Source organism: Pinus tabuliformis, chromosome 3_1 (assembly GCF_031772625.1).
Source record: "Pinus tabuliformis cultivar Carrire ecotype Pingquan chromosome 3_1, CPIR1, whole genome shotgun sequence".
NCBI lineage: Eukaryota > Viridiplantae > Streptophyta > Pinopsida > Pinales > Pinaceae > Pinus > Pinus tabuliformis.
In genome coordinates, this window is record NC_142301.1 from 313375730 (window position 1) to 313403688 (window position 27959).

Genomic DNA, 27959 nt, shown 5'->3' on the forward strand with positions numbered 1-27959 from the left:
TGATTATCTTTGATAGGCCTTTTCCTTGGCTGCTGTATGACATTGTGTATCCTATCATTGCAAATCAGCAAAACCCTAACTTATATAACAGACATCTTTTTGGTCTAGGAGTTGAGTACTTGAGCATTGGCATAGAATATGTAGGCTTTTCTAGTCTCTGCTTTACTTATTCCATTCATTAGAGCTAATATTATCACCTTGAGCCATGGCAATTGAATATTTTTTAGGAGATTTAGGGAAGCCTCCCTTCTGGTAAAATACGACTAAAGAGCATGATAAAGGATGCTATGGTGACAGGAGCAACCCTTTATATTGTTGCCCTAAGGTTTGGCTCTGCCTTATGGGGCTTGGCACTAGACCTGCTGGATTTTGCGGCAACAATTACATAGGATTTTATATGATTTGAAGCTTCAACAAATGAAACCAATAGCTTTGCACTATGAAAATCAAAGTGCAATCAGGATGACAAAGAATCTGATCTACCAGTAAAAAAAAATCGAAAGTCATCATCTTTACATTAAATAATAGGTGCAAAACAAAGAGATGGAATTGGTCCATTGTAGGTCACAAGATCAAGTAGCAGATTTCTTCACTAAGGAATTCAGATCAGATAAATTTGAATTTCTGAGCGCTGTTAATACTCGGGAGTAATGGAAAACAAAATAAAAATTAAGAGGGGGTGTTAGACATTATAATGCTAATTTGATCTTAAGCATCATAATAAATGTGTTTTAATGTAATAAATTGAGAAATAAGTCATACATGCTAAAGCCATATGACGTTTAAGTTCATGTTACATTAAAAAGATTAAGTTGCTCCTGCTGAGAATAATGGAACTTGATATATACACAAAGCCAGGTATGCCATTGTTAAGAAGCATATTGATATAATATAATCTCTTGTTACTGTTTTCTTGTCTCTTCATTTATTTGTGTAACATTAACCGTATTTGATCTTATCTATCTCCATATTGAGTAACACTCCATTAGGGTATAATGCCATGACTGGTTTAGTTTGCTTTGTAGTAAAAGTTTGGCTACATCATAGTTTATTGCATCTTTGTCTTGTCTCATCTTGGTTGGCCACTTTTTTAGATGCGCATTTTGATAAATGTTCTAACGTACAATAGACAAGTTTCTTCATTTGGTTTAGTCTGAGAAATGTATGGAATTTTGTATGCATTAAGTTGCTTTCAAGTTTCTACAGTTTGTGGCTGGTCATTCTCTGACCAGTTTCATTTTGCTACTGGTTTGGTTGAAGTCATAATTGTCAATTCAAAGTTGGTTCTTTATTCTAATGATTTTTCTGCAGGGTTGTGTTAGCTGGAAGTCAGGAAGTACTCAATACCAATATTGAAAATCGTGTTTTACAGAAGGGAATCTTGCTGGAATTTCAAAAGGATTATGATAGGACACTGTTGGCAGTTGCTCAAAAGCCAGATGGGAAGAGGAACTGGATGGTTTCTGATCAGGTCTTATAACTATGAGCTTTTGTTACAACCTTACATTTTAGTGTACACTTTACACATAACTAGAGTTTAGTATTTGACGTTTGAATATGTTTGTTGTTATTAGAACTACTTGAGCATGGGTTATAAATGGTTCTGTGCAGTGAAATTTTGACTTATTGTTTATCATTCAAGTTTGGGACTTCATCATGATTGCATGAGATAGGATTTTAGGGCTGATGTTTCAAGTCACATTCTTGACATATCGTCAGAGCCTGTTTAGTCTGTGTGCTTTCTAAATATTTGAATTTGTTGTCACAGAATGGAGTAATTTTCTCTATAAAGCCACAACAGGTTACATATGTAGTTCCTGGCACTGCAGAATTTCAGCCAGATCAGATAACTGATTTTATTCTGAAAGCTAAAGATCTGTTGGTAAATTAAGCTTAATAACCCGTCCTTATATTTCAGGGGAAGAGTTTAGATTTGTGCTTTTATTAACTAGTTTCTGCAGGATCCTTCACTTCTGGAGTATGCATGGGGAGAAGTTTTAGAAAAAGAGAAAAAGGTCATTGCTGAAGAACTAGCAGAGGTGAGTTGTCTGTCAACATCTTTATAATATTGCAGATTGAATGTTGCTAAAATTTTAATGCCTGCTGTAATGTTTATGATTTGAATGCAATGCAGATTATTTATGGTAAAACAGATCCTTTGGAAAGCTACTGTGCTCATGTTTTGTTATCACAAGATGAAGTTTATTTTAGTGCTGGTGAATCTAAAGGTTTCTCTTTAGTTTATGAGCCACGACCAACCTCGCAGGTATATGTGATTCCATTGCCAATATAATATTAAGGGTATTGTAAATTATTTGATTTCTTTCGGCTTCCCTGTTCTAGTTTTTAACTTTTTTTCACAAAAAATATTTTAGTGTCACATTCACGTGCTCTTGAATGCCAGTTGTCTTTTCTCATTAGTGTGATAGATCTCATACAGTATAATCAGGGAGGTAAATTGTCAATTTTGTTCTCATAAAGTTACAAGCATTAAATAAATGAAGATAGCCTATGAAACACAGGCTCTAGGAGACTTAAAGATGGATAACTTGACGAATGTAAATGAGTCCTGATTAACTGAGATGAATAGATTAAACACTAATACAACTAAGACACAACAACAAAATAGAAATGACTAGGCACTAGCCTTGCCTAATTGGTGATCAACCTTTATCTTATCCACAAATTGAATTTCACACCTTTTCTGTCTCTTATTTCGACCCTCTTAAGGATAAGTGGCCTAACTAGTGTCTGGAGTGAAATTGGCTCAAAGAGAAATTTTTGGCATTGGAAGGATTCAACATCAAGAGAAGTGGTTGCCTCAAAATCATTCCTTTTGGTGGCTAATCTCTCCATTTTCCTCCAAAATTTCTTTTCAGATCAGATAAATTTGAATTTCTCAGTGTTGTTAATACTCAGGAGTAATGGAAAACAAAATAAAAATTAAGAGGGGTTGTTAGACATTATAATGCTAATTTGATCTTAAGCACCATAATAAATGTGTTTTAATGTAATAAATTGAGAAATAAGTCATACATGCTAAATACCATATGATGTTTAAGTTCATGTTACATTAAAAAGATTAAGTTGCTCCTACTGAGAATAATGGAACTTGATATATACACAAAGCCAGGTATGCCATTGTTAAGAAGCATATTGATATAATATAATCTCTTGTTACTGTTTTTTTGTCTCTTCATTTATTTGTGTAACATTTACCGTATTTGATCTTATCTATCTGATGATTGATCTGAAAATTTCTTTTCAGATCAGATAAATTTGAATTTCTGAGCGCTGTTAATACTCAGGAGTAATGGAAAACAAAATAAAAGTTAAGAGGGGGTGTTAGACATTATAATGCTAATTTGATCTTAAGCACCATAATAAATGTGTTTTAATGTAATAAATTGAGAAATAAGTCATACATGATAATACCATATGACGTTTAAGTTCATGTTACATTAAAAAGATTAAGTTGCTCCTACTGAGAATAATGGAACTTGATATATATATACAAAGCCAGGTATGCCATTGTTAAGAAGCATATTGATATAATATAATCTCTTGTTACTGTTTTCTTGTCTCTTCATTTATTTGTGTAACATTAACCGTATTTGATCTTATCTATCTTCATATTGAGTAACACTCCGTTAGGGTATAATGCCATGACTGCTTTAGTTTGCTTTGTAGTAAAAGTTTGGCTACATCATAGTTTATTGCATCTTTGTCTTGTCTTTCATCTTGGTTGGCCACTTTTTTAGATGTGCATTTTGATAAATGTTATAACTTACAATAGACAAGTTTCTTCATTTGGTTTAGTCTGAGAAATGTATGGAATTTTGTATGCATTAAGTTGCTTTCAAGTTTCTACAGCTTGCGGCTGGTGATTCTCTGAGATCAGGTCCACCTAGGACATCGCCATCGCACTGCAGAAGAGGGGGACCTTTTACCTTTTTCCATAGCACGGGCCGACAGTCCGGACGCGAAATCCTCCTGAGGTAGAACCACTAAAACATATCGCATCCGGGAGGGTTACCCGCATATTGCAATTGCAGGGTAGGAAGTAGTATCGGCGAGTGAAAGAACTTACACTTCGTGCGATCACCGTTGTGTGGGGTTACGTCATCGTTGCCACATGTCGCCCTGTAAGTGGTGACACATGTCACCCAGAAATGGCCCTGTTGACCACTACGTGTCAGCGACCCATAGCAGTACATCCCCTTTTTCGCAAAAGGGATAGCGCCTAATTGATGTGTTTGTGCTGTTCAACTATCATCATCAGACTGATTATCATGTTATAATATAAACCCACTCTGCATATATATGATGTAAATAATATCAGCAGATCCGTGTCATGTATGTAATTGCCTAGGTAAACTTTCTTTTCTGGTGATGATTTACATTCTGGGAGGTTTTTTGTCTCACCAATCCATTCTCGGATGGTCGACAGAGTTTTCCTTCAATTTGACCCGAAAGCCAGAATGGATTTTGTCATTGGGATCTTAGGCAAGTCCTAGTGTTCTAGATCGAGTCTATGTAGAAGTGATTTGGGAATAATCCTAACTATTTGTTTAGGTTATTTTATTACAAATTGCTTAGTCTGTTGGATTATATTTGTGTCGCAGTAATGGGTAGTCTGTGAGGGTTTATTACAAATGGGTTTTCCCCCTTATGATGTAAAGAATATGAAAATCATGATGTAAAATGTCTTGAGGGTTGGAAAAATAATTTATCCCCTCATAGGTTAATTCATTAAATTTTTGGCCAAAAATTAACTAAAATCCTAAGCCAAAAATTTAATTAATTCTAGGTCCTAGGTAAATTTAAATTCTCCAAAGGCAAAATTCGTCGGTCCTTGAAAATTAAATTCTAAGAGGCTTAGGGACTAATATAAATTAATTATTTTGACAAATTTTAAACCTTTGATCCTTGGGGTTAAGTCAAAGTCAAAATTTTGAGGAAATTAACTCAAAAATTAAAATTTTGAGTTAATTAAAATGCATTTAATTGAAAAATTCGAATTTCCCCAAATATTTAAATATTTCGACGGATGAGATTAAAAGGAATTTTAATATTCATCAACGATCGAGATTGCTTTGACGAGGATCACTCGAACTAGCCGTTGGAGGATTTATCTTTAAATAGGAAGTCATTCGTCAGTCAATTCATCCAACCTTTGAGTCATGTGCTTAGCGAAAAGCTCTTGTGTAATCTTTTTCCTAGATAATAAATAAAGACTTTAGGGTTAGGTTTGTTGGTATTATTTTTCATGGGAATACTGTAATATGTGTTGTTTTCATGCATAATTTTTTCTAAAGCCATTGATGATAGCTTCTAAAGAGTGATTTGAGTACAGGTATCTTGCTCAGTTGCTGGAGTTTGAATAATAATCTAAATTTTGAACGTAATAGCAGGTTGTTTTCATGCATAATTTTTTCTAAAGCCATTGATGATAGCTTCTAAAGAGTGATTTGAGTACAGGATCTTGCTCAGTTGCTGGGGTTTGAATAATAATCTAAATTTTGAACGTAATAGCTGGTACCTCTATTTGTCCGAGTTTTATTATTATTTTCTCGCTTTATTTTTAATGGTTGGATTGAGTTTTTGCAGGGAGATCTTGATTTTAGATCCTCGGGCATTAGGGGAAGTTTCCAGTTGGATTAGCCAATTATCGATCCGTGTTTTCCGAAGAGCCCAGTAAAATTAATCCCGAGCTTATCATAAGATTTTTTTTGTTGGTGATGCACGAAGGGTTTCGAGCTAGCGCCTCCTTAAAATTTAAAAAATTTATTGTGTGTGGGAAATTGATAGATCTCGCTGTTGGGAGCCTTATATTATCAGATCTAGGAGTGGAGTTGGACTCATACTCCTCAGATTTGATAGATCTACCATTCTTGTGCAGTTTGTAAATTTTGTAATTATTTTCTAACATGGGTTTTTCTGGGTTTTAGTTTTTATCATTGTATATATCGTTTGGGTGTTTCTTGTTGTCTATGCAGCTACAGATCTGAGGAGAAAATTTGTGCAGAATTCAAATCTAGGCCCTGGAGGGTAAGATTTGGATCTCTGGGGTTTATCAACGTAATTTTTCAGGGATATTATTGAATTTTGTTACAGTCCAAGGGTTAAACAATTTTCGATCTAGAAACTTTCATGAGGGTTTTAGGAATAAATCTGAAGTAAAAGGATTTAACATTTTAATCAGAACTTCTGGAAATATTTTAAAAGGTTTTATGACTACCATTTGTTTGCATTTTTCGATCTGTTGACTGGTTTTTCTATTTTCTGCTGCATTCTTCTCCTCTAGAAAATTTCGAAATCTTTTTGTTATCTGCGTTTTTGGGGTTTCTGGAAAAATTCGATTTTTTTTTTATGATGCAACCTTCTTCCTTGCTGCTATGTTTTCCGCCATTTCTGCAAGCAAACATCGCTGCCATTTTTTTGCTGCCTATATCCCTGCTCGGCCTCTCTAACCCGCGGCTTCGTTATCCTCTTTGCAGGTCCATACCCACACCTCCATCACGTCGTGGTTTCTCCCTCCGCGTTACCTCCTCCCAACTACTGCTTCGAAACCGTAGTACTTTTCCCTTGCTACCCATGTCCTTTTCCCTGCAGCTTCCTCATCGTTGCTCCCTCAGCCATCTCTCTCGCTCTTGTTTGCGTCCCTTTGTGTTCTCTCCTCCGTCCAACCCGCAACCCTCAAACCCCTGTTCGCTGCCTCTCTTTTCTCTGTCGAGACCCTTCGCCTCCGTTGTTGCCAAGCTCCTCATTGGCTTCACCTGCGTCCATCGCTTCTACCCGTCTGCTAACCTTCTCGCCTTTCATCGCTGCTATCGTTCCTCCCTTCCACACTCGAGCTCTCCTTTCCGCCGTCGTCCAAGCCTCCATAACCTACAAACATAAACTCTCGTTCGACTTTCTTTTTATTTTTTATTTCGTTTGCATTATATATGCATTAGGGTTAGCGTACTTTTCAAGTTTCATTTGAAATTCGATTTGGTTTTGATTTTTTTTTTTGATTTTCTTTGTTTTTGTTTGGTTGACTTTTCATTTGTTCTATTTTAATGGTTTTGTTTTGCATTTTATTTTTTATATTTTTGATTTCATTTATTTTATTTTATTTTTGATTTTGCTTAAAATATTAAAAAACCTAAAAATTAAAAAATCTAAAACATTAAAAAATCTAAAAAATAAAAAATCTAAAACATTAAAAAAGCTAAAACATTAAAAACATTAAAAACTATAAAAAACCTGAAAAATTAAAAAATTAAGAAGTCTAAAGTTTAAAAAATCTTCATTTTTGTGACTTAAGATTATTAAAGAATTAAATTAAAAGAGGATTTGCGCTAATACATTAAAGTTTTTAATGTGGCCCATTAAAATTTTGATTTATTAACCCTTTTAAGTTACTTTTGTCACATTAAAAATTTAATCTTTTCATTTTACGACATGAAATTAATTTCCTAAGGAATAATTAAATTGTTCATCTAAAATCCCTTGTTGTCCTTTTGTGGTAAGTGATTTCTCTATTGGCAAGTGCGATTAATGTTTTAAAAAATTATATTGCCTATTGGAAAATTTTTTTTGGATCTTAATTCTTAATGAAAATTATTTTAAATATAGAATAAATTATTTTAAATCTGGAATACCCTGCATGTTAAAGTTTTTAGCATTCACAATTAATTGTTCATGATCGTCGCTTTGCCACATTACAAATCGCTTTAGGTAACTTGTTTATTTAGTCTTCGGTTAATTGAATATAAAGGCACTGGTCTATAATCATTTCTATTTTGTGGTTGTCTTAGTTGTATTAGTGTTTAATCTATTCATCTCAGTTAATCAGGACTCATTTACATTCGTCAAGTTATCCATCTTTAAGTCTCCTAGAGCCTGTGTTTCATAGGCTATCCTCATTTATCCACCATAGGGACTACCCCCCCTGACTTGTCTAAGAGAGAGTCTAAACGAAGTGAGTAAGGATTAGAGTGACAACCCTTACTCTGAGCGTTGTCGCGGTGCCTAGACACTTTGTGCGACAAAAGGGCCTCATAGGACCCCTGAAAATGCTGAAACTGAGTGACACTTGTCATCTGCCACAGCAGCATCCGTACTGCAACGTGTCCTCCGTATTGCCACGCCATTTATGACTTTAGCTGCCCTGTCAGATTTGAGGACCAATCATATGCTGCCATGTGGGCACCTGTAGGAGAGAGAGAAAGGCCTACCCGACCTTGTTTTCACAAGCATTTCCTTTGTTAATGAATTTCGGCCCTTCCTGACGATTTTGCACTAAATCGCAATATCACAACCCCACAAGGTTTTTGGGGGGGTAGTATTGAAAAAAGAAATTAACTTAGACAAAAGATTAAGCACACATAAAAACTACACACAAAATATTGGCGGAAAAAGGCTGAAGCCTCAGGTATTCTCTCTCACATTTTCCATTCACAAAATTGAATATAGTGTTACAAATAAATAGATGAGAGACAGTGTTCTCAAGATAGTGCATGCTATCTTAGACACTTTTGGTTGAGATAATTTCTCACCAGACACACACCAATATAGGAGTTACCTAAACTAACTCCTATCTTAGAGGAACAACCCAAGAGTTAGGCACAAATTCCTAACTTGGAATATTTAATTAATTTATTTATTTTTTGATTTATTATTGTTTTATGAGAGAGGCTAACATTCCCCCCTTCAATGATAAATCCAAAATAAGAACAAGGAACCATCTTCCAAGTTCTCATGTTGATCCTCAAAAACATTGCCTGAAGAAAACCGCCAAAACTGGATGCTGGAAAAAACTCAAATCTGAAGAGAACATGAATCAGCTGCATGCCTGATTCATCTCTGAATGTTGCTTGACAACTCCATCACGTGCCAAGCCGCAAAAGGATCCAACTGTCCCTTGTTTGAAAACAACATCCGGTGTCGATTGACACAATTTGATGAACGCCCACTGGCGTGTTTACTGATGATGATTGCCCACTGGCTGAAGATGTCAAAAAACAACTCAATGTTGTTTTTGCTATTATGAAAGCTGCTCACTGCTGCTTTGGCTGTCGATCGCCCACTGGCGAATTTGCTGATGCTCACTGCTGATGACAAATGCCCACTTGCTGATGAAGATGCCCACTGGCTGATGAAGATGCCCTCTGGTTGCTTCGCTGTTATTGTCGAGACTTGCAGTCTGACAACCACTTGTCAATTTCATTGACATTTTCCCCCCTTTGTTAGCTGAAAGGAGAGACAATCTTCTCCAAAATATATTTGAACTCCCTCCTTCAGGTGTAGGAGAGTTTCACTGTTGTACTCCCTCATTCAACTGCATGAGAGTACCATCATCTGTTCACTGTTGGCTGCACTATGTGTGATTGTAGTCGGTTGTAGAACTGAGACAAGCGTTTGACTGTGGATGACCATTCCCAAGGATCGATCCATTCATAATGTATCTTCAATCTGGCTGATTTTTGTTGGTTGCGACATTTTTCTGAGGAATGATTGGGCTTGCCACAATGGCAACAAGGATGGAGATCAAAACACTGATCTTCCATATGACCGGTTCTTTGACAATGAGAACATTTTGGTTGGACATTAACTTCAGGTTGCGTGCAATTCTGTTTGTCTGCAATTTTCTCAGAACCTACTGAGGTGAGTTGTTCAAGAAATCCTGCACTCACAAACTTAATTGGCTTGGAATAATCTGGGATATGTAAGTTGGTGTCATCAGTGACATATCCTAAGCCTCATCGATTCTTGTTATTTTGAATCTCTTCCCAGGGCTTGATGATGGGTTTGGAAGAAATTTGAATTTGATCATGAACAACTTCGACACTTGAAGTTGTTTGGATGAGTGATTTCGAATCAACATTATTATCTTCATCTGTATGGTTAAATGACTTGGAAGAAGCGCTCTTTTGTTGCAGCTCATCTCTTTGTAGTTGCGACTCTAGTTGAAGAAACTCAATGGTTTCATGTGTTTGTTGTAGATGCCGTGAAAGATCAGCAAGAGTTTCTTTGCTGATGTGCACCATGTCTTCATCACTGGAGATGATCAAACTGTGAAGAATGTGTAACAACTGAATATGTTGCGCCATCTGAACTTGCTCACTTGAAATCAGGCTCTCTTGTCGTAGATGTCGTGCTTTGAATTGTTTCACTTGATTTTGTTACTTGAATGACAGGCTCGCTTGCTATGGAACTTGAATGGTATGCTCGCTTGATTTGTTGCTTATTGCACTTGCTAGGAACACTTGCTAGAGTTGTAGAACTTTCTCGATTGATGATGATCGTATTTGCATAAATGACTTCACACTCACTTGAATGAATAGCCACGCTCGCTTGATGTCGATCTCAACTTGCTTGATTGGTGTTAGAGTTGAACTTGCTTGGTTGCTTTGATCGTTGCTGTAATGAACTTCACTCTGGCTCGCTTGAAGGTTTGAACTGTGTACTATTTTGACACAAATTGCTTGAATGAATACTCACGCTCGCTTGCAGGAGATGTGAACTTGTTGCTTGTTTGCTTTAGAGTTAAAATTCATGCATTCACTTGATTCTGCTTAAAGGAAGGGTGTCGAACACTGTCGAAAATGCACCCAATGACTCACTACAATGAATTCAATTTGACTCAATTCAAGACTTGGGTGTCGGCTTCAACCGAGAATGCACCCTTACAATTCAATGCAATTTGAGTTTGATTACAAGTTCAATAATGTTGATGTAGATTGTGCTCTGAAACGTTGAAGTTTACAGATTCATTAACTTGATTGTAGTGATGTAGACATTGCTTTGAAATGCTGGAGTCTGCAGATTCATGAACTTGATTGTATTGAGTGAATTTGATTGTTGAGGTAGAATACCGATGTTGAAAACTTTGATTATTTGTTGTAGTGATGCAAATGCATGTGTTGAGCTTAATTATCTTTCCTTGCAGCTATTTCGTTACAGGTATTGTGCTTGCTTGCATTGAACTTTATGTGTGTTAAATGAGATCATTTATATGTTAAAACTAGACACAAATAAAAAAGCAACAACATGAAGTATACACCATCATCAACACACTCTTCGTGTACCTAAGATCCCCTTATTCAATTTCGGGCGGATCTAGGACACAATCACCACAAAAAATATGATATCTTTATTAATCACTGAGTACATCTGAAGCAATGATAATGCCAAGCTGACAACCCTTTGAAACAACTCGCCTTCAAAATCTGAATGGATAGTGACACGATCCCTCTCAAAGTAAAACAATACTTTGAATTACAACAACTTTCCCTTATCACTCCAAATACAAAATCACTTCTTACTTCAAAAATACAAAATATACTCCTTATCTCTCCAAAATTACAAAACACTTATCACTCCAAAACTCACACCTTATTACTAAATTTTTTTAAAACATCAACCTTATTAGAAAATTAATCCCAATCTTCACCCTTATTACTCCCAAATAAAAAATATTTTATACATTCTTTATCTCTCCCAAAAACCACTATTTTTTTTTAAAATATACCTTATCTCCCCACTACAAAAGTTTCACTTTAATACCTCTCTTTTAAACTTCAATTAAAATTTTTTATGGATTTTTTAAAATCACCTTATGAAAAAGTGAGTTTACGTTTCAAATGCGAATATAAAAAATTATAAAGCACACCTTTAATCCAGTCCTCCTCCACGCAATTTTCAGAAGATGTAGAAGCTGCAAATGCCAAGTTCATTTAGCAGCTAAAGGCATTTCGGTCTTTCACTCCTTCTGGCCATTGTTGAGTACTCCAGTCCTTTTCTGCTACAAAGCGAGCGAGCATACTTTCAATTTCAAAAGTCTATTTAGAAGAAAATTTGTGACAAAGTAAGCATGCTTTCAGTTGCAAAAGCCGATTTAGAAGAAAATTCTCTCGTCCCCGAATTGAATTTTAGAAATTCCTAGTACAGAGTTGCGGTAGGTTTTCGGTTTCTGCAATGGCGGAAATGATGGGCATGGCAATGATTTTGCGCTGAAAAAAATCTCTTGACATCTGCCATGATGATTTTGCTACTCCTCTATCGGCTAATTCAATTGATGAGCTTTTCCTTTTGCAGAGGAAGTACTTCAAGTCCTCTCTAGTTTGATCGTCTTCGATCTCGACTACACTCTCCGAATACCACCCAGAAAAAGTACCAGGATTTCTGAACTTGCAAACTCGGCCCTATTCAGCATGTATCTTCAATCACCAACAAGTATTGTGTCTAACAAGTGCAGGGGTAAGTCATGGCCTATATGAATCTAAGGAGCTTGAACATTTCAGCCTATTAACATAGCTATCCATAGAGTGCATGCCCAGCAATTTGTATGAGTGATTTCGGCCCACCAATCAAAGCACACCCGTCTCGCTTGCCAACAGAACTCGTTCAGGGTATAAGAATGCTATTTTGCACTTACTGAACAACCATTCATGTAAAACACATGCCAATGCACTAGCGACATTTTTTTAAATTTTTGTGAAGGCTTTGATACTGATTCTTAAAACATCAATGCAACATCAATGGGAGATGAAATTCTTTCGCACAAAGAAATTTCAGAAATTTGTCGAGCAATATTTACCCAATTTTACTTCTAATACAGAAGAATAAATTTGTAACCTGCCTTGTAGCCAGCTCATCCATGCAGACCTGCGGAAGCTCCATGCACAATGTGTCCATGCAACAGCGTATTGAACACCAAGACCGTGTCTATTTCTATTTGAGGAATCTTACGTGGCCTCTTGATCTGCCAACATAGAAAACATTTACTCGCAAGTGTAAGCGAACTATGAAACTTCCAACAATATCGATGGAGAGAACCACGAAACTCCCGATCTGGAACTTCCTCTATTTTCTTCCATGTGTTCTTCTTCGAGTTGTAGACTGATGTATTCGATAAACAATACGATACAAATTTCAAAATTCCTTTTTTTCTATCAAAGCAAACACGACATCCAAGCTGAGAGCTCTTAATTTCAGAAAATTTCCCGCGAAATTGGAAGGCTATGAACCAAAATCCTCTCAAACTGCAAACAGGGAAGGATGGACGTAAATAGAGACAATGACCCTCTAGCTCTCTTCTTTTGTGCACAATCACACTTATTGTAGATGCGCTCTCTTTACAATTCAGACTTCTCCTATTATGCACGCTTTGATCCAATTTTCTCAACATCCGCTCCAACAGAATGGCATCACCACTCAAAATCCACACAGCTCCACATTGTTCCACAATAGATTCAGTTACACTCTTTCATAATAGATTCGGTTACACTCTTTCATAGTTCAAAATCATTAGGCTCTGATACCACATATTGAAAAAAGAAATTAACTCAGACAAAAGATTAAGCACACATAAAAACTACACACAAAATATTGGCGGAAAAAGGCTGAAGCCTCAGGTATTCTCTCTCACATTTTCCATTCACAAAATTGAATATAGTGTTATAAATAAATAGATGAGAGACAGTGTTCTCAAGATAGTGCATGCTATCTTAGACACTTTTGGTTGAGATAATTTCTCCTTTGGTTGAGATAATTTCTCACCAGACACACACCAATATAGGAGTTACCTAAACTAACTCCTATCTTAGAGGAACAACCCAAGAGTTAGGCACAAATTCCTAACTTGGAATATTTAATTAATTAATTTATTTTTGGATTTATTATTGTTTTATGAGAGAGGCTAACAGGTAGCCCCTCTGCTCCTGCGATCCTGATAATGTGGGATTTCCCATCGCCGATATGTCGTACCATCATACCTCCACGTGGAGGAGAGAGAAAGGGGGCCGCCTGCTCTTATTTCTCATGCATTTCCTTTATATATGGTTTCCGGCGTTTCTCGGGACTTTTACATTGTATCGCAGAATCGGCCCCCGCAAGGTCTATTAAGTCAGAACCACGTCGATCTGTCGATATTGCGGGATTGCAGGATTTATTGTATTTCGCCACGTGGAGGAGTGGGAAGGGGGTAACCCGACGTTTGTTTTTCATTGATTTTTAGTGTAAATCGGCCTCTGCCCTCCCCGACGCTTTAACACTATCGACGATTCTCCCCCCCGCAATTCCTTAAGGATGGCCCATCAGGTATTGCGGGTATCATGCGGGACTGTTGTGATTGCGGGGACCATGCAGGACTGTTGTGATTGCGGGATTGCAGGGTATCCGACAATTGCTCGTCAGGACCATGTGCGAGATGCGGGACTGCTGTGACTGTGGGGTTGCCCAGGTGCGGGATGTGGGACCTACGGGATGCGATATCGGTGTTCGGCACTGTGAATCGTCGATAACCATAAGTGTATGGCCTGGGACTATGCCGGTATGCCAATAATGCGGCAATTATGGGATGCGGGATTTCCCATCGCCGATGTGCCTATGACACGTGGAGGAGGGAGAAAGGGGGCAGCGCGACTTTGGTTTTGTTCCGCATTTCCTTTGTTAACTCTTTTCGGCCTCCCCCGACGATGTTACACTACATCGCAGAATCAACCCCCGCACAGTCTTTAGAGTGGCAACCCTTTGCTCCGCCGGTATGTCGATAATGCGGGATTGTGATGTGCATGGCTCATTGTGCCTGGGGCCCCTGATATGTGATATTTGCCCTCATACTTAGTCATTTTCTTGGTTTTCAAGGCTTTCCAAGTGTGATTTTCGACATGCTCTAACTTTCGATCCAAAAATCCTTTTTTGGATTTCTATATATCGTTGGAAAGCTCTTTCTGAGCACTAGGCAATGGAGTGTTGAAGTTTTTAAGTCTAACAATTAGAAACCTTTCATGTACTCTCTGATTTATTCCTTCCTACTTGTTCTAATTAATTAAAAAGTTATTTACCATGTAAACACTGAAAATAAACACAAGTACATGCTCAACACATTACAGATCATCAACTGAAGGAAGCAGAAACAGGCACACAAATGACACCGTTATTTTTGGACTAATGTCCCCGGAAAAACCCAATGCGGGAAAATCGGTGCAACTATCTGAGGGTTTGATTTATTAAGCAGTTTCAGAATACATTCTAGGTGCCAAATCTGACTCACCCAACAGAGAAAAATCTCGGCAGTAGTACCTCTCCTTCGGAGACAGATGCTCCAGCTGAAACCCCGGATAAGCACTCGGCAACTCTTTAGCTCCGATTTGCCCCATGAAAAACCCCAGCGTTAGCCTCTAGGGACTGTGTAAGCCTCTTCTGCCCTTTGCGTCAGCTTTCTTGGCAGTTTCGGTTGTTCCCGATAGTTCCACTTCTGCCCTTTGCGTCAAATTTCCCAGCAGTTCCGGTTTATGCCCTCTGCGTCAGCTTTCCCGGCTACTGCGTTGATCCTCCTGACACTACCTTTGCATCTTTGCTTCTGTATTCATTGCCTTTCAGCTGCAACTCCAGATCACTCTCTCAACTTTCTCAGCAAACCCAACCCTAGAAAGTCAAAATCTTGATCTCTCGGTGTGTTCTCCAAGTGACCCTCAAGCCTTCTCTTATACTTTTCTCGTTGACAAATAAATGGCTGAGATTAAGTCCCTAATCAATGACTAAGATTAGATCTGGCTTGATCCATGACTTTTGGACCATTCTAACACAGTTTTATATTAATTCACATTAATATTTCAATTTCCCTAAGTTTAGACTTAGGGACTCCATTAAAAGTATTAACTATTTTAATATCTCCCAAACTGTTTAGAATTTGCTCAAACCCTTTCTGGGTATTGGAGATCTCATGTGCCTTAGCCTCTCCACCAAATTTCGTGGCTAGAGCACATCCGATGCTACCCCAAATCAACATGGAGAGGGTTTGATTAAGCTCTGAGATCTTCTGTGGCTTGGGAAAGTGGCTCCAAACTTCACTGCTCTTGGGCAACCTTGACCAATTAAAACCCACAATGCAGTGAGTGACAACACGCTAATTCAGCCCCCTCACCCCGCTCTCAAGTGTGACTTTTGGGCCAACAATATTTTCAATTCAGAGATGATCTTTTACACTGGGTGCCATTTTGGTTGTGCACCCTTACATGCTATATAAATAAGAACTTTTGCTTATTTGCGTATAAATGGTTTGGATTCATATAGATGCACATGAATATATATTTGTTTTTCTGTGATATAATTAAAAATATATAAATAAATATTAAATATTATTTATTTAATTGATATATTTTTAATTATATCACAATATATGTGTGTTATAATTAAAAATATATCAAATAAATAAATATTTTATAATATTTAATTATATCATAATATGTGTGTGTGTGTGTGTGTCAATTGACTATAATTGAATTTATTGGCAAACCTTCTTCGAACCTTATTGAAAAATTGAATTCGAAACGAACCTATTTGTTGTCTAACTCGAATTCAAACCCGAACGATGTAAAATAGAATAACTGAATAAATTGCTTCTCACTCAAAACCACATCTCCGCATCGAAAGGTGTTCAATCAACTAGTGTGTGTGTGTGTGTGTCAATTGATTATAGTTGAATTTATTAGCAGACTTCATTCAAACCTTATCAAAAAATTTGAAATTGAATCAAACCCAATTATTGCCGAACTCGAACTCAAACTCAAATGATATGAGAAAGGATAACCCAATAAAGTGCATCTCACTCTAAAGCATAAAAACTATGTTGAAGCACAAAGCACTGATAGCTTGAAAACTTGAATGTAAAAACACACAAGGTATTTAATAATAATAATTTATTCATATATATATATATATAATTGTATAAGATGATATAGGATGATTTGAATGTTACAATGAGGCCTTGCTTTTATACCTCAGTAGGTGATCTTTCGTGAATGGGCATGTCTTTTTAGACATGCCTTTTCACTTAATTTAATGACTATTTAACCTAAATAATATTTAATTATTTAATATTTATATTTATTTTATTTATCTAATTGTTATGAATTATATTCATAACATAGCCTCTTCCTTCGGAAGCTTTGTCCTCAAAGCTTTAACGTTGGGGGTTTTCTTCACTTAGTGGCTGTTGTCTCGATGTATACAACTTGGTCATCGATTCGTCATGTAGCTTATCAATACTATTTCCTTGGTTTTAAATTTTTTTTTAATCTTTATTTATTTTTTATTATTTTTTAACGTAATATCTATATATATATTTTAAATATATATATATATATATTTGAATTTTTTAATTAAATAAGTAAATTAATTTGATTATATGATTTTAATTAATTAAATTATATGAATTTAATTTGATTTATTATATAGAACTTGGTCTTTTTTCAACCTGACGTTGAGCCTAGCAATTTAACCGAGCCCATCAATTTAACGGACCACGCATATGCATCTAACCCTCTAACTGTAGGCACACATATCACCAACCTCGTGGCACTTAACCAATGCTCAACGAAAACCCAATTATACATGACCAATTGGTGTATTGGAATGTCACGGGATTAATCGATGGTGACCGAAATTAAAAGGCACGACTTTTTAACTAATCCACCCACCACAGTTGACGTTGACAGGCTCGATAGACCACGCATCAGGGGTAGCGAGAACACTTGCCGTCGCTTCGCAACATGGCCACGCACCATTGTGCTTTCGACTGTCGCGTGGTGAGTGGTGAATTGGCAGCTGAGATAAGACTCTCCACCGGAAGCTCCTTCGACGATACCAAGATTGGGCAATTAAGGTGGTCTCTCAACCACTCATCGATGCATTTCATGTGGTAACAATGCTTGGACTTGCATACAATCCTGACGATATCATCATTCCTAAAATACTCTTGGCAGATCACGCACTCCCTCTTCTTCTCCTCCTCCTTGACCGCACTGTACCGGAGTCGAGGAATTTTGCTATTCACCAATAGCAAGCGCCGAATACCGCGGATCTCAAAGTTGAACCAGTGCTCTATTCTGTCGCCTGCAGCCAGTAACGCGAGTTCGACGTACAGGTTGAGGAGCCTTATGGACGCCATTACGCGATAGTGGTTGTGAGAGCCGCTCACCGCGTCCAGGAGCTTCAGTGGTCGGAATGCGAAGCTTACAGTCCATAACAAAACTTTGTAAGATGTGGTTATGAAGCATACAGAGAGGCTTGTGATTATGAAGTAGGCGCTGGTAAGCAATCTGAGATTCAGGCCAACTAGGGTTTGGGCATGGCCGCTCAGAACGAGGCGTTTGGTGAAATATAAGAAGAAGCAGAATACCACGTTGAGAATTAGCAGCGTTGCAGTTGGTATACCTATGGAATACATGATAAACTTCCCTACGTCGATGTAATTGCGATGGAAAGGATGATTACAACGCAATTTTATTCCAGGTTTTTTAGCGGAAAACACTTCAACACATATTGCGCATGATAACCTATCACTGTCACCATCACCTGTGCGAGCGAGCTCCTGAGAGATATCAACATTTTTACAACAGTATAAAGCTGCGATAGTAGCAATCACTGGATGGTTGCGATGGTGGGTGACATATTGGTCTCACAACTCAGGATTGAGATCATAACTTTCGCAAACGAGTTTCACAGAATTAGGAGTATTGTTGCAAGTGTTGATAAGAAGGTATCGCCCGGCCACATTGCCCTCGTACTCTTTTGGAACCACGCATTCCATTGCTATCGTAAACTTCTTTATTGGACAAGAAATAATCTCACAAATGCTCACCGCATAGAAACCGTCCTTGTACATGCCATTCTGCCAACCAAAAAGGGATGATGCCGCCCAGCCAGGTTCAAAGCCATAGCCTGCAGATATATTGAAGTATTTCGCCATATAAATACCGTCGCCAGAGGTATTGCCTCTTAACATTAAAGCTGTGCTGCTTAAGCATCTCAGACCGTTCCTTAGAATGGAATACCAGTTATCTGCATTGCTTCCATGAAATAAGAATTTCGAACAGTACTGTGGCTTGCTTCTCGAGGATTTAAGCTTCTTGAGAATATTGGGATACCATGAACAACTTCCATGAGTACCTGCAGGCAGTTTAGTTGTCCTCAAGGATTCGAGGTGTGCCTCCCTTTCAGGAGAATCTTGCACCACTGCGAACTGATAACACTCCAATTTGGACCTATATCAACATCTTGAACATTCAGAGGTACTCCTTCTGGCTGTGATATTGCTGGAAAATATGCCTCAGCACATGCTTTTGGAAGAACTAAGCGTCCTATCCGACCTGCATCACTTGCACTCAGTGTTTTCTCAAAAATAGGTTTAACAATAGAGTTTGAATCACCACATATTTTTTGAAGTTCCTAGTCAGTTATCCGGGGCCGATATCGTGGCTGTAATTGATTTTGGCTCCTTCCCTCACTGGGTATCTGTGCAACTCGTATTTGACAACGCACACCATTTCCTAACTGAGAATCTGTATTAGGGCTTCCATCAAGTGGCCTGGGAATGAACTGGCATTGTTGTTGGAGCTGTGAACAAGTAGAAATACCTTGATTTTGTTCTTTTGTTTCCATAGGGTTACATTGATAGCAATCAACACCTATAATCAGAGTAGATGAATTATCACTTATTTCTTTTGGGTCATCATTCTGATCAAAATCTTCTTCTTCTGCTTTCCCTTGTTCCTTTTCTTCACTATCACTATTCTCTTCCTTATTATCAATTTCCTTTTGACATGCTTTAACTTCTGCACATGATTTTTCTAAACGTTGAAATAATTCTTGAATACTAAACTGTTCAACGTAATTAGGATGTGAACGTAATGGCACATTGTGCAACGAATTACGTTCAAAGGCCCGCATGATTATATCGTGTGCCGTGGCTTTGATACCATTGAAGCATAAAAACTATGCTGAAGCACAAAGCACTGATAGCTTGAAAACTTGAATGTAAAAATATACAAGGTATTTAATAATAATACTTTATTAATATATATATATATATATATATATAGATATATATAATTGTATAAGATGATATAAGATGATTTGAATGTTACGATGAGGCCCTGCTTTTATACCTCAGTGGGCGACCTTTCGTAAATGGGCATGTCTTTTTAGACATGCCTTTTCACTTAATTTAATGACTATTTAACCTAAATAGTATTTAATCTTTTAATACTTATATTTATTTTATTTATCTAATTGTTATGAATTATATTCATAACATACTCAAAACTACATCTCCTCATCAAAAGGTGTTCAAACAATAGATAGAGGCTCCCTCTTCAAGGCATCATTGTTAATTGAACCCATTTCATCACTACATGCCATACGAAGGGGACATCATGAGGCTAGGGCATAACATCATCATCTAGAGAAGTGTACCATCCCCTCTAGAGAGGTCTCAAGACATCATCACCATCAAAACTTCCCTTGATCAGGGAAACATCCATCAAGAAGGTGTAATGCCAGTTTGGGGGTGTCCTATCATCTCTAAGGCACATCAACTCTCTATGCAACACCCTATTTTAGATGAATAACGTTTCAAGTCCTAGAGGGAGAGGAGAGTGTCATCAACAATTTTGGAATCATCGCAAGGTCAATGCTTCACAAAAGGTAGTCAATGTCCTCGTTTTGGTGACTAGAATAGTCATCAAATGCGGCAAATGCCTTCTCCAAAGTGTTGGAGAAGCATTATACAATTGCTTAAGGGATGACATGTGTACATGGGAGCAAGCATCTAAAACATATGTAATCGAGTGAGATCAACATCACATGTACAAGAACCATAGATGTGTGATCTGAAATGGGGACATAAAGGCTTCTTGTCAAGCTTACAAGAACCTCTCCCACTCCAAAGCTTATATATTGCCAAGATCTATGCTTATGATTGATAATTTGCGGAAATAAAGGACTTGAAATAGGTGGATGCTCGTGTTTGTTTTTACATTGTTCAAGTGCTTATGTACATTTGCTTATGTTGATGTAAAACACACACAACAATAAATAAAATGCAGCAAATAAGCAAACACAAGAGACAACAATATAATATGGAGTTCACCTTGATATCTTGGGCTATGTCTCCTTGAGCTCTAATCAACTCGACTAGGCTCTTTGGGATTATGGTAATGCTTCTTTTACAAGTTCCACACTTAACTCCATAGGTTTACAACTGTACCTATGGGCTTAGAATACCATCTTACCCCTGGTTGTCCTTACTCTGCAGACAGATCTAGGCTTCTCTGGACTAGACTCCTTCAATTAGCGCTCTGAGCTATCTTGATCTCTAACTTGCACCAATTCCCTCAGAATTCTATTATTGTCTCTATAATTCCTTCTTCTGTCTTCAACACACTTCGCACATCAACAATAGCTTGATCATTTGATCTCTTTGCTGTTCTGCAACTTCACTATAGCATCATGGCTCTTAGAAGTCTACTTTGAGCTCCTTGGCTCTGAGGCTCTGCCTCCAACCTCTGGTGGCTCTCTTTGTCAAGCGCTTTGGCTCTGCGGCTCTCAGGCTCTATGTTTGGCTCTGATCAACTCTCATGCTGCACCGAACCTTCCTCACTCCGCAGACTGCCTTTGCGCATCACTCAACATTCTCTTACTCTTCCTGAGTATTCACTGAGCATCCCTAGGCTTCTCGAGCTTCTCTGAGCTCTCTCAGTTAAGCGCTCCGCCTGTGCCTCTGGGAATCCTCTTTCTCTGTGCTTTCTGTGTTTTTGTAACCATTTGGTTACAGTCGCCTAATGCATGGAAGACCGATCGTTCCATAAAAGAAGCAGTTTGCAATTGGCATGAACCGGCGGGCACGGGCAACCCGGTCGTTTGGCCTTCCCCCTGCCATTAATCCCGAAATAGCAATATAACGGAAATACACAGGCAAACGCATGAAAACACGTTCATTAGCCGTGAGTCGGAACTCAAAATATATGCAATCGCCCCTATAATCCTCTCGGGTCCGTCATTCTATCGCAATATCGCAAATCGCATTGCGTATGGCCAAAAACCCAAATACACGGAAATACAAAGAAATCCCGTAAATCCTGATTTCAAATGATATGAAATCGCGTCCATAACCTTATAGGGTCCGACCTTTATCACATGTCGCAATCACACGTTGCATTAGCATGGCTCCTTTGTGTCGATCGTCGATCGCATATTGCAATCGCATGTCGCAATGACCCTTGTATCGGGGATTCGCTGATCGTCGATCGCTCTATCGGCGCTATTGCTATCGGCCCATAGCATTGGCGTATCGCATATCACAATCGCAACGCAAGTCACAACGACCCTTGTATCAGGGATTCACTGATCGTCGATTGCTTTATCGGCGCAATCGCTATCGGCCCATCGCATCGGCTCTTCGCAATGCTACGGGTCCTTCCCCTTGGGTTATGTGTGATGCGATAATTGCAATCGCATATCGCTGCGTCCTTAGGCTTGCTACCCGCTCCTTTGCTTTTCTCGGATGCGATTTCCTTAAGGAACACATATAAAGCCTTAAGTCCATTTTTATAAGAATTTGCCTCATTTTCTAAGGATAATGGGCAATCTTCTTTTTGCAATAACTTCTTCATCCGAAGTCCATTTTATCCCATTCAAATTGCGTTAGATTCAGAATGAAGAGATCTCTGCAATGAGACTATTTCGAAGGGAATCCTTTGGCTTTCATTTTCCTCTGTGAGAAAGATTTCTAGACTTAGAAGTCTATTCTAGATCCATTTTGGATCACACCTTCCCACTAAAAAGCTTTTGGACTCCAAAAGACTGATATACTCATTTGGACAGTAAATGAGAGTACCTCACCCTGTTCTTTCAGCCTCCATACACTTGCCTTGCATATTGCCTCTGAACCAAAGCCTTTGAACACTCCCTTCCTGGATGTGCTTGTCCTCCTGGGAAGAATTGTCTTCCTCCTTGACTTCATGCAGAACTCCTGTTGAGAAGGTTACAGAAGGTAGTTTGAACTTCTCTGCCTTGATCATTGATCCAAAGTGGCTCAAACCAATGTGAAGTTACATCTGCTTCACAAAATTTTCATTTGTACCTGTTTGACATACTGTCAACAACAACAGGATTACAAACAACAATTGGATGGCCTAAACTCCTGCTTCAACAAAAGAAACAAATTTCACATCTTGTGAACACCTCCATGTCTTTACATCTGCATACAAATGATTGACTAGATAACAAGCCAACAAAACATGCCTTTAAAACAATTGACCCTTCAAGTCAAGCATGTAGAAAAATAATTCTAAAGTTCTTTTTCAAAGATGAAACACTTCATCATCATCTCCATCTTGGAGACCAAATCAACTTTTCTCAAGTCAATATTGCATGACATGCATGTTTACAACAAAATAATCAACCCTTAAAGTTAATCACACATACATGTTCAAATACAAGGAAATCATCAACATCCTTGTGTTCATGCATATCAAACTTATGCATGTATTTCATCCTTCAACTTTTGCTTAAGTACACTGTACTTTCGAAGCTGAAACGAATATAATGTTGTAGCAATAAAGCGAGTCTCCTACTCAACGTTTTTTCATTCACCTTCTTGGTAAAGCCTTGCAACTTGCATTCCATTAACAAAGAAATGAAAATAGATGCATTATATCAATAGACATGCAATCTTAATTGGATAAGAATTCTAAGCATTTCTTACCAATCCATTTCAAAGGTTCTTCCTTTGTCTGCACATCAACAACAACATGTGGATCATCCTGAAACACATCAATCATGAAATCTTTCTTTCCATTCCTGCCATTTTCTCTTTCCAACTTCTTCAAGTTTCGTGGAAGCATTGTTGGATTCAGAGTCCAACATTTTGCAGCAATATGTCCTTGCTTATGGTAGTAAATGCAACGCATGTGCATCTTCTTGACAGCATGATTTGCCTTGTCCAGTGGATCTTTGGCTTTTTGCTTCCTTTCCTTCAAAAGTTTCCTGTATGTGGTCATTCTCTTCCAACATCTAGAAACATTATGGTTATCCAAACCACAAAAGGAACATGCAATTCTTTTCCCATACTTATATGGAAATTTTCCATGCTGAACATAATCAAAAGGAATATGGTTAAAACCAGATTTATACTTTTCTTTTTCACCTTTATTGCCTTCATGAGGAGGTGAATCAAATGAAGAAGTAGCTCCCTTTGGAACACCATCAACCTCTTGAATGGTTTCAGAGTTTCCACAACTCTCTGGTTCAAATGTATGCTGATATACACCTTCTTTCTGCAAAGTATGCTTCACACCATTACATTCCCCAAGAATACAATCTTCACACTCTTGAGGTAGAAGACCTACAATGGAACTCCTTGGAGCTGTTTCAATGGTCTTCATGGCAGCTTTGGAACTTTCTCCATGAGATTGTCCATAGCCAAGACCCAAATACTTAGGCCTTTCCTCAACCATTATTGGCTCAACAATACCTTGTGCATGTTTGCCCAAGCCTTTTTCTTCATAGCCCATCTTGGACATTAACTTGGACCCTATGCCTTTGGTATGTTTTTCAAAGGAACCAATATAAACATTCTTGGAGGAAATTGAAGACAAACTGGAATTATTTACCTCTTCTTCACATTGATACTTGACTAAGGCTTCTTTTGCAACAAAGAGCTGTGTCTCCAACTCATGCATCCTTTCCAGGTTCATATTTGCAATATGAAGTTGTCTTTCCATTTCCTGCAACTTGTTAGAAAGCAACTGTTGCTCTTCCTTCATGGAATTCAACTGCTTTTAAGTCTGGTGCTCTTCCTTTCATCCTCATACATTTCTCTCACCATATCCATCATGTTGAACAAGTCTTGCTTCATGTCTTCATCAAAGAATCTTGTGAAGAAAGCAGAATTTGAGGACTCACTTGTAGAAGTTGTCATTATCAGAATGAACAACAGAACTATCAAAGAGCTTATTCAAGCAACCTTTTGCAACAAACCTCTTGTACTTCAAGGATTGCTTTGAGGTCCTTTGGGATAAGAAGAATGTCTTCAACCCTTCTTCCTTCTTGTCCTCTCCTGGACTTAGCTAATAGCAGCTTTCCCTGAACCTTTGCAAACTCAAACAACAGTTAGCTTACAAACAATCAAATAGCTAAATTCTTTCTACTGTTTGAACACCTTTCAAGTCAAACAAGCATATAGATTGCTCTGTCAATCAAGCATCCTGATCTGATATCACCTGCATCATGATATAACCTACTCTGGTATAACTTAACTCTGATATCACCTTCTTTGAAGGTGGGGTTAATTAACCTGAAGCTCCGATACCACCTGATCTAAAGTGGGGATCTAAAGGCTTCTTGTCAAGCTTACAAGAACCTCTCCCACTCCAATGCTTATATATTCCCAAGATCTATGCTTATGATTGATAATTTGCGGAAATAAAGGACTTGAAATAGGTGCATGCTTGTGTTTGTTTTTACATTGTTCAAGTGCTTATGTACATTTTCTTATGCTGATGTAAAACACACATAACAGTAAATACAATGCAACAAATAAGCAAACACATGAGACAAGAATATAATATGGAGTTCACCCTGATATCTTGGGCTACGTTTCCTTGGGCTCTAATCAACTTGACTAGGCTCTTTGGGATTATGGTAATGCTTCTTTTACACGTTCCACACTTAACTCCATAGGTTGACAACTATACCTATGGGCTTAGAATACCATCTTACCTCTCGCTGTCCTTACTCTGCAGACAGATCTAGGCTTTTCTGGACTAGACTCCTTCAATCAATGCTCTGAGCTATCTTGAGCTCTAGCTTGCACCAACTTCCTCAGAATTCTTTTACTGTCTCTGGAATTCCTTCTTCTGTCTTCAACACACTTTGGACATCAGCGATAGCTTCATCATTTGATCTCTTTGCTATTCTGCAACTTCACTACAACATCATGGCTCTTAGAAGTCTGCTTTGAGCTCCTTGGCTCTGAGTCTCTGCCTCCAACCTCTGGTGGCTATGCCTCTATCTCTGGTGGCTCTCTCTGTCAAGCGCTCTTCCATGTGTTAGGCGACTGTAACTAAATGGTTACAAAACATAGAAAGCACAAAGAAAGAGGATTCCTAGAGGCACAGACAGAGTGCTTGACAGAGAGAGCTCAGGGAAGCTCGAGAAGCCCAGGGATGCTCAGTGAATACTTAGGAAGAGTAAGAGAATGCTGAGTGATGCGCAGGGGCAGTCTGCGGAGTGATGGATTGTTCTTCTGGCTGAGGGAGGGCATCATTACGATTGTTGGACCCTAAGTATTTTGCAGTCTTCCTTTCCAAGAGTGAGAGAGAATATTCCAACATTCCAACACACCCGTGATGACCATCCACAACCTCTTGCAGAGATGATAAGGCGTGTTCAATATGGGAGTAGCGATGATCCGATTTGCTGAGAGTCTCTTTGAGTGAGGCTGTTGAGGCGAACAAAAAACCATGCTTAGATTGACATTTTTCACTCCATTGCTTCTAGAGAGTTTTAACCTGCTCTAGCTTAGCCTTGAGGGAAGCACAATGTGGGCATGAGGAATTTGATGCCATTGTTGAAGTTTCTAAGTCTACCAGTTCGAAACTCTCCATGCACTTTATCTGATTTATTCCTACCTACTTGTTCTATTACTTAACAAGTTATTTACAATGTAAATACTGAAAATAAACACTAGTGCATGCTCAACATATTACAGATCAACAATTGAAGGAAACAGAAACAATCACACCAAATGACACCGTTATTTTTGGACCAATGTCCCCGGAAAAACCCAATGTGGGAAAACTGGTGCAACTATCTGAGGGTTTTCTTATTAAGCAATATCAGAGTACAATCTGGGTGCCAAATCCAGCTTACCCAACAGAGAATTTCCTTGGCAGTAGTACCTCTCAGTTTGAGACAAATGTCTTGGCTGAAACCCCGGATAAACCCTCCGGCAGCTCCTCAGCTCCAATCTGCGCCAAAAACCCCAACATCCGCCTTTTTGGACTATGTCAGCCTCTCTCTGCCCAACGTTGGCCCTGTGTCACCCTGAAAGGGTTTGCATCAACCTCAGGAGGCCCTGTGTCAGCCTTCTGGCCCTCTGCGTCAGCAACGCTGACCTCTCTGAAGCACTGCGCAGCTCCCGGCTGCCTCTGCGTGGCCTTGCGTGAGCCCTGACTACTACTGTGTCACTCTCTCTGGCTCCTGCGCTGCTCTCCCGGCACTATCTCTGCCTCTCTGTCTCTCTGTACTCAATGCCCCTCAGCTGCAACTCCAATCACTGATTATATCTCTCTTAACAAACCCCGCTCTAGAGAATAAAATGACTGATCACTCTGGTGTGTTCTCTAAGTGACCCTCAAGCCTCCTCTTATACTTTTCTCATTGACATATCAACGACCGAGATTAAGTCCCTAATCAACGACTAAGATTAGATCTGGCTTGATCCATGTCTTTTGGACCATTCTAACACATTTTCATATTAATTCACATTAATATTTTAATTTCCCTAAGTTTAGACTTAGGGACTCCATTAAAAATATTAATTATTTTAATATCTCCTGAACTGTTTAGAATATGCCCAAACCCTTTCTGGGTATTGGAGATCTCATGTGCCCCAACCTCTCCATTAAATTTCGTGGCTAGAGCACATCAGATGCTACCCCAAAGCAACACTCCCTCTTAGCGAGGACTGTGCTCTAGCAATACTCCTCATTGAGTATTACTCTGATCATCCAACATCAATCCCTATGCTGATGCTAGGTCTGCTGCCCACCATACTCTGCACTGTTGTATCCTATATTGCTGCCCATGGTTCTGCCACTGCCACTGTTGCATCTGTACGACAACTCCCTCTGCATCCGTGCTACTGCTGGTCCTTTCTCCCAGCACTGCATCCGCACTGCACCTCCTCTCATTATGTTGCATCGTACTGCCCATTGCTGTACTGCAACTCAGTTACTAAGAAGTAAGTAACTGATCTCCCAGCTTTGACCTCCCTGTTGGGCTAGAGACCCTCCTGATGCTGAAGCTCTCTCTGCCGCTGACAAGTGCTCTCTCTCTGACCTCTGCACTGCTGCAACAACTCCCTGCATCTCGCATTGTTGCACACCTCTCTGTGCCAT

At 38.6% G+C, this 27959-nt stretch overlaps 1 protein-coding gene across 1 annotated transcript in view; it reads left to right on the forward strand.

The window, feature by feature from the left end:
- Positions 1-27959, forward strand: part of EMB2730 (Ribonuclease II/R family protein) — a 230898-nt gene that overhangs the window by 109015 nt on the left and 93924 nt on the right. The window contains exons 2-5 of the mRNA XM_089411263.1: positions 1312-1471; positions 1769-1882; positions 1962-2039; positions 2135-2266. Of these exons, the coding sequence (XP_089267389.1) occupies positions 1312-1471; positions 1769-1882; positions 1962-2039; positions 2135-2266 (484 nt within the window). The remainder of the gene's footprint in view (positions 1-1311; positions 1472-1768; positions 1883-1961; positions 2040-2134; positions 2267-27959) is intronic.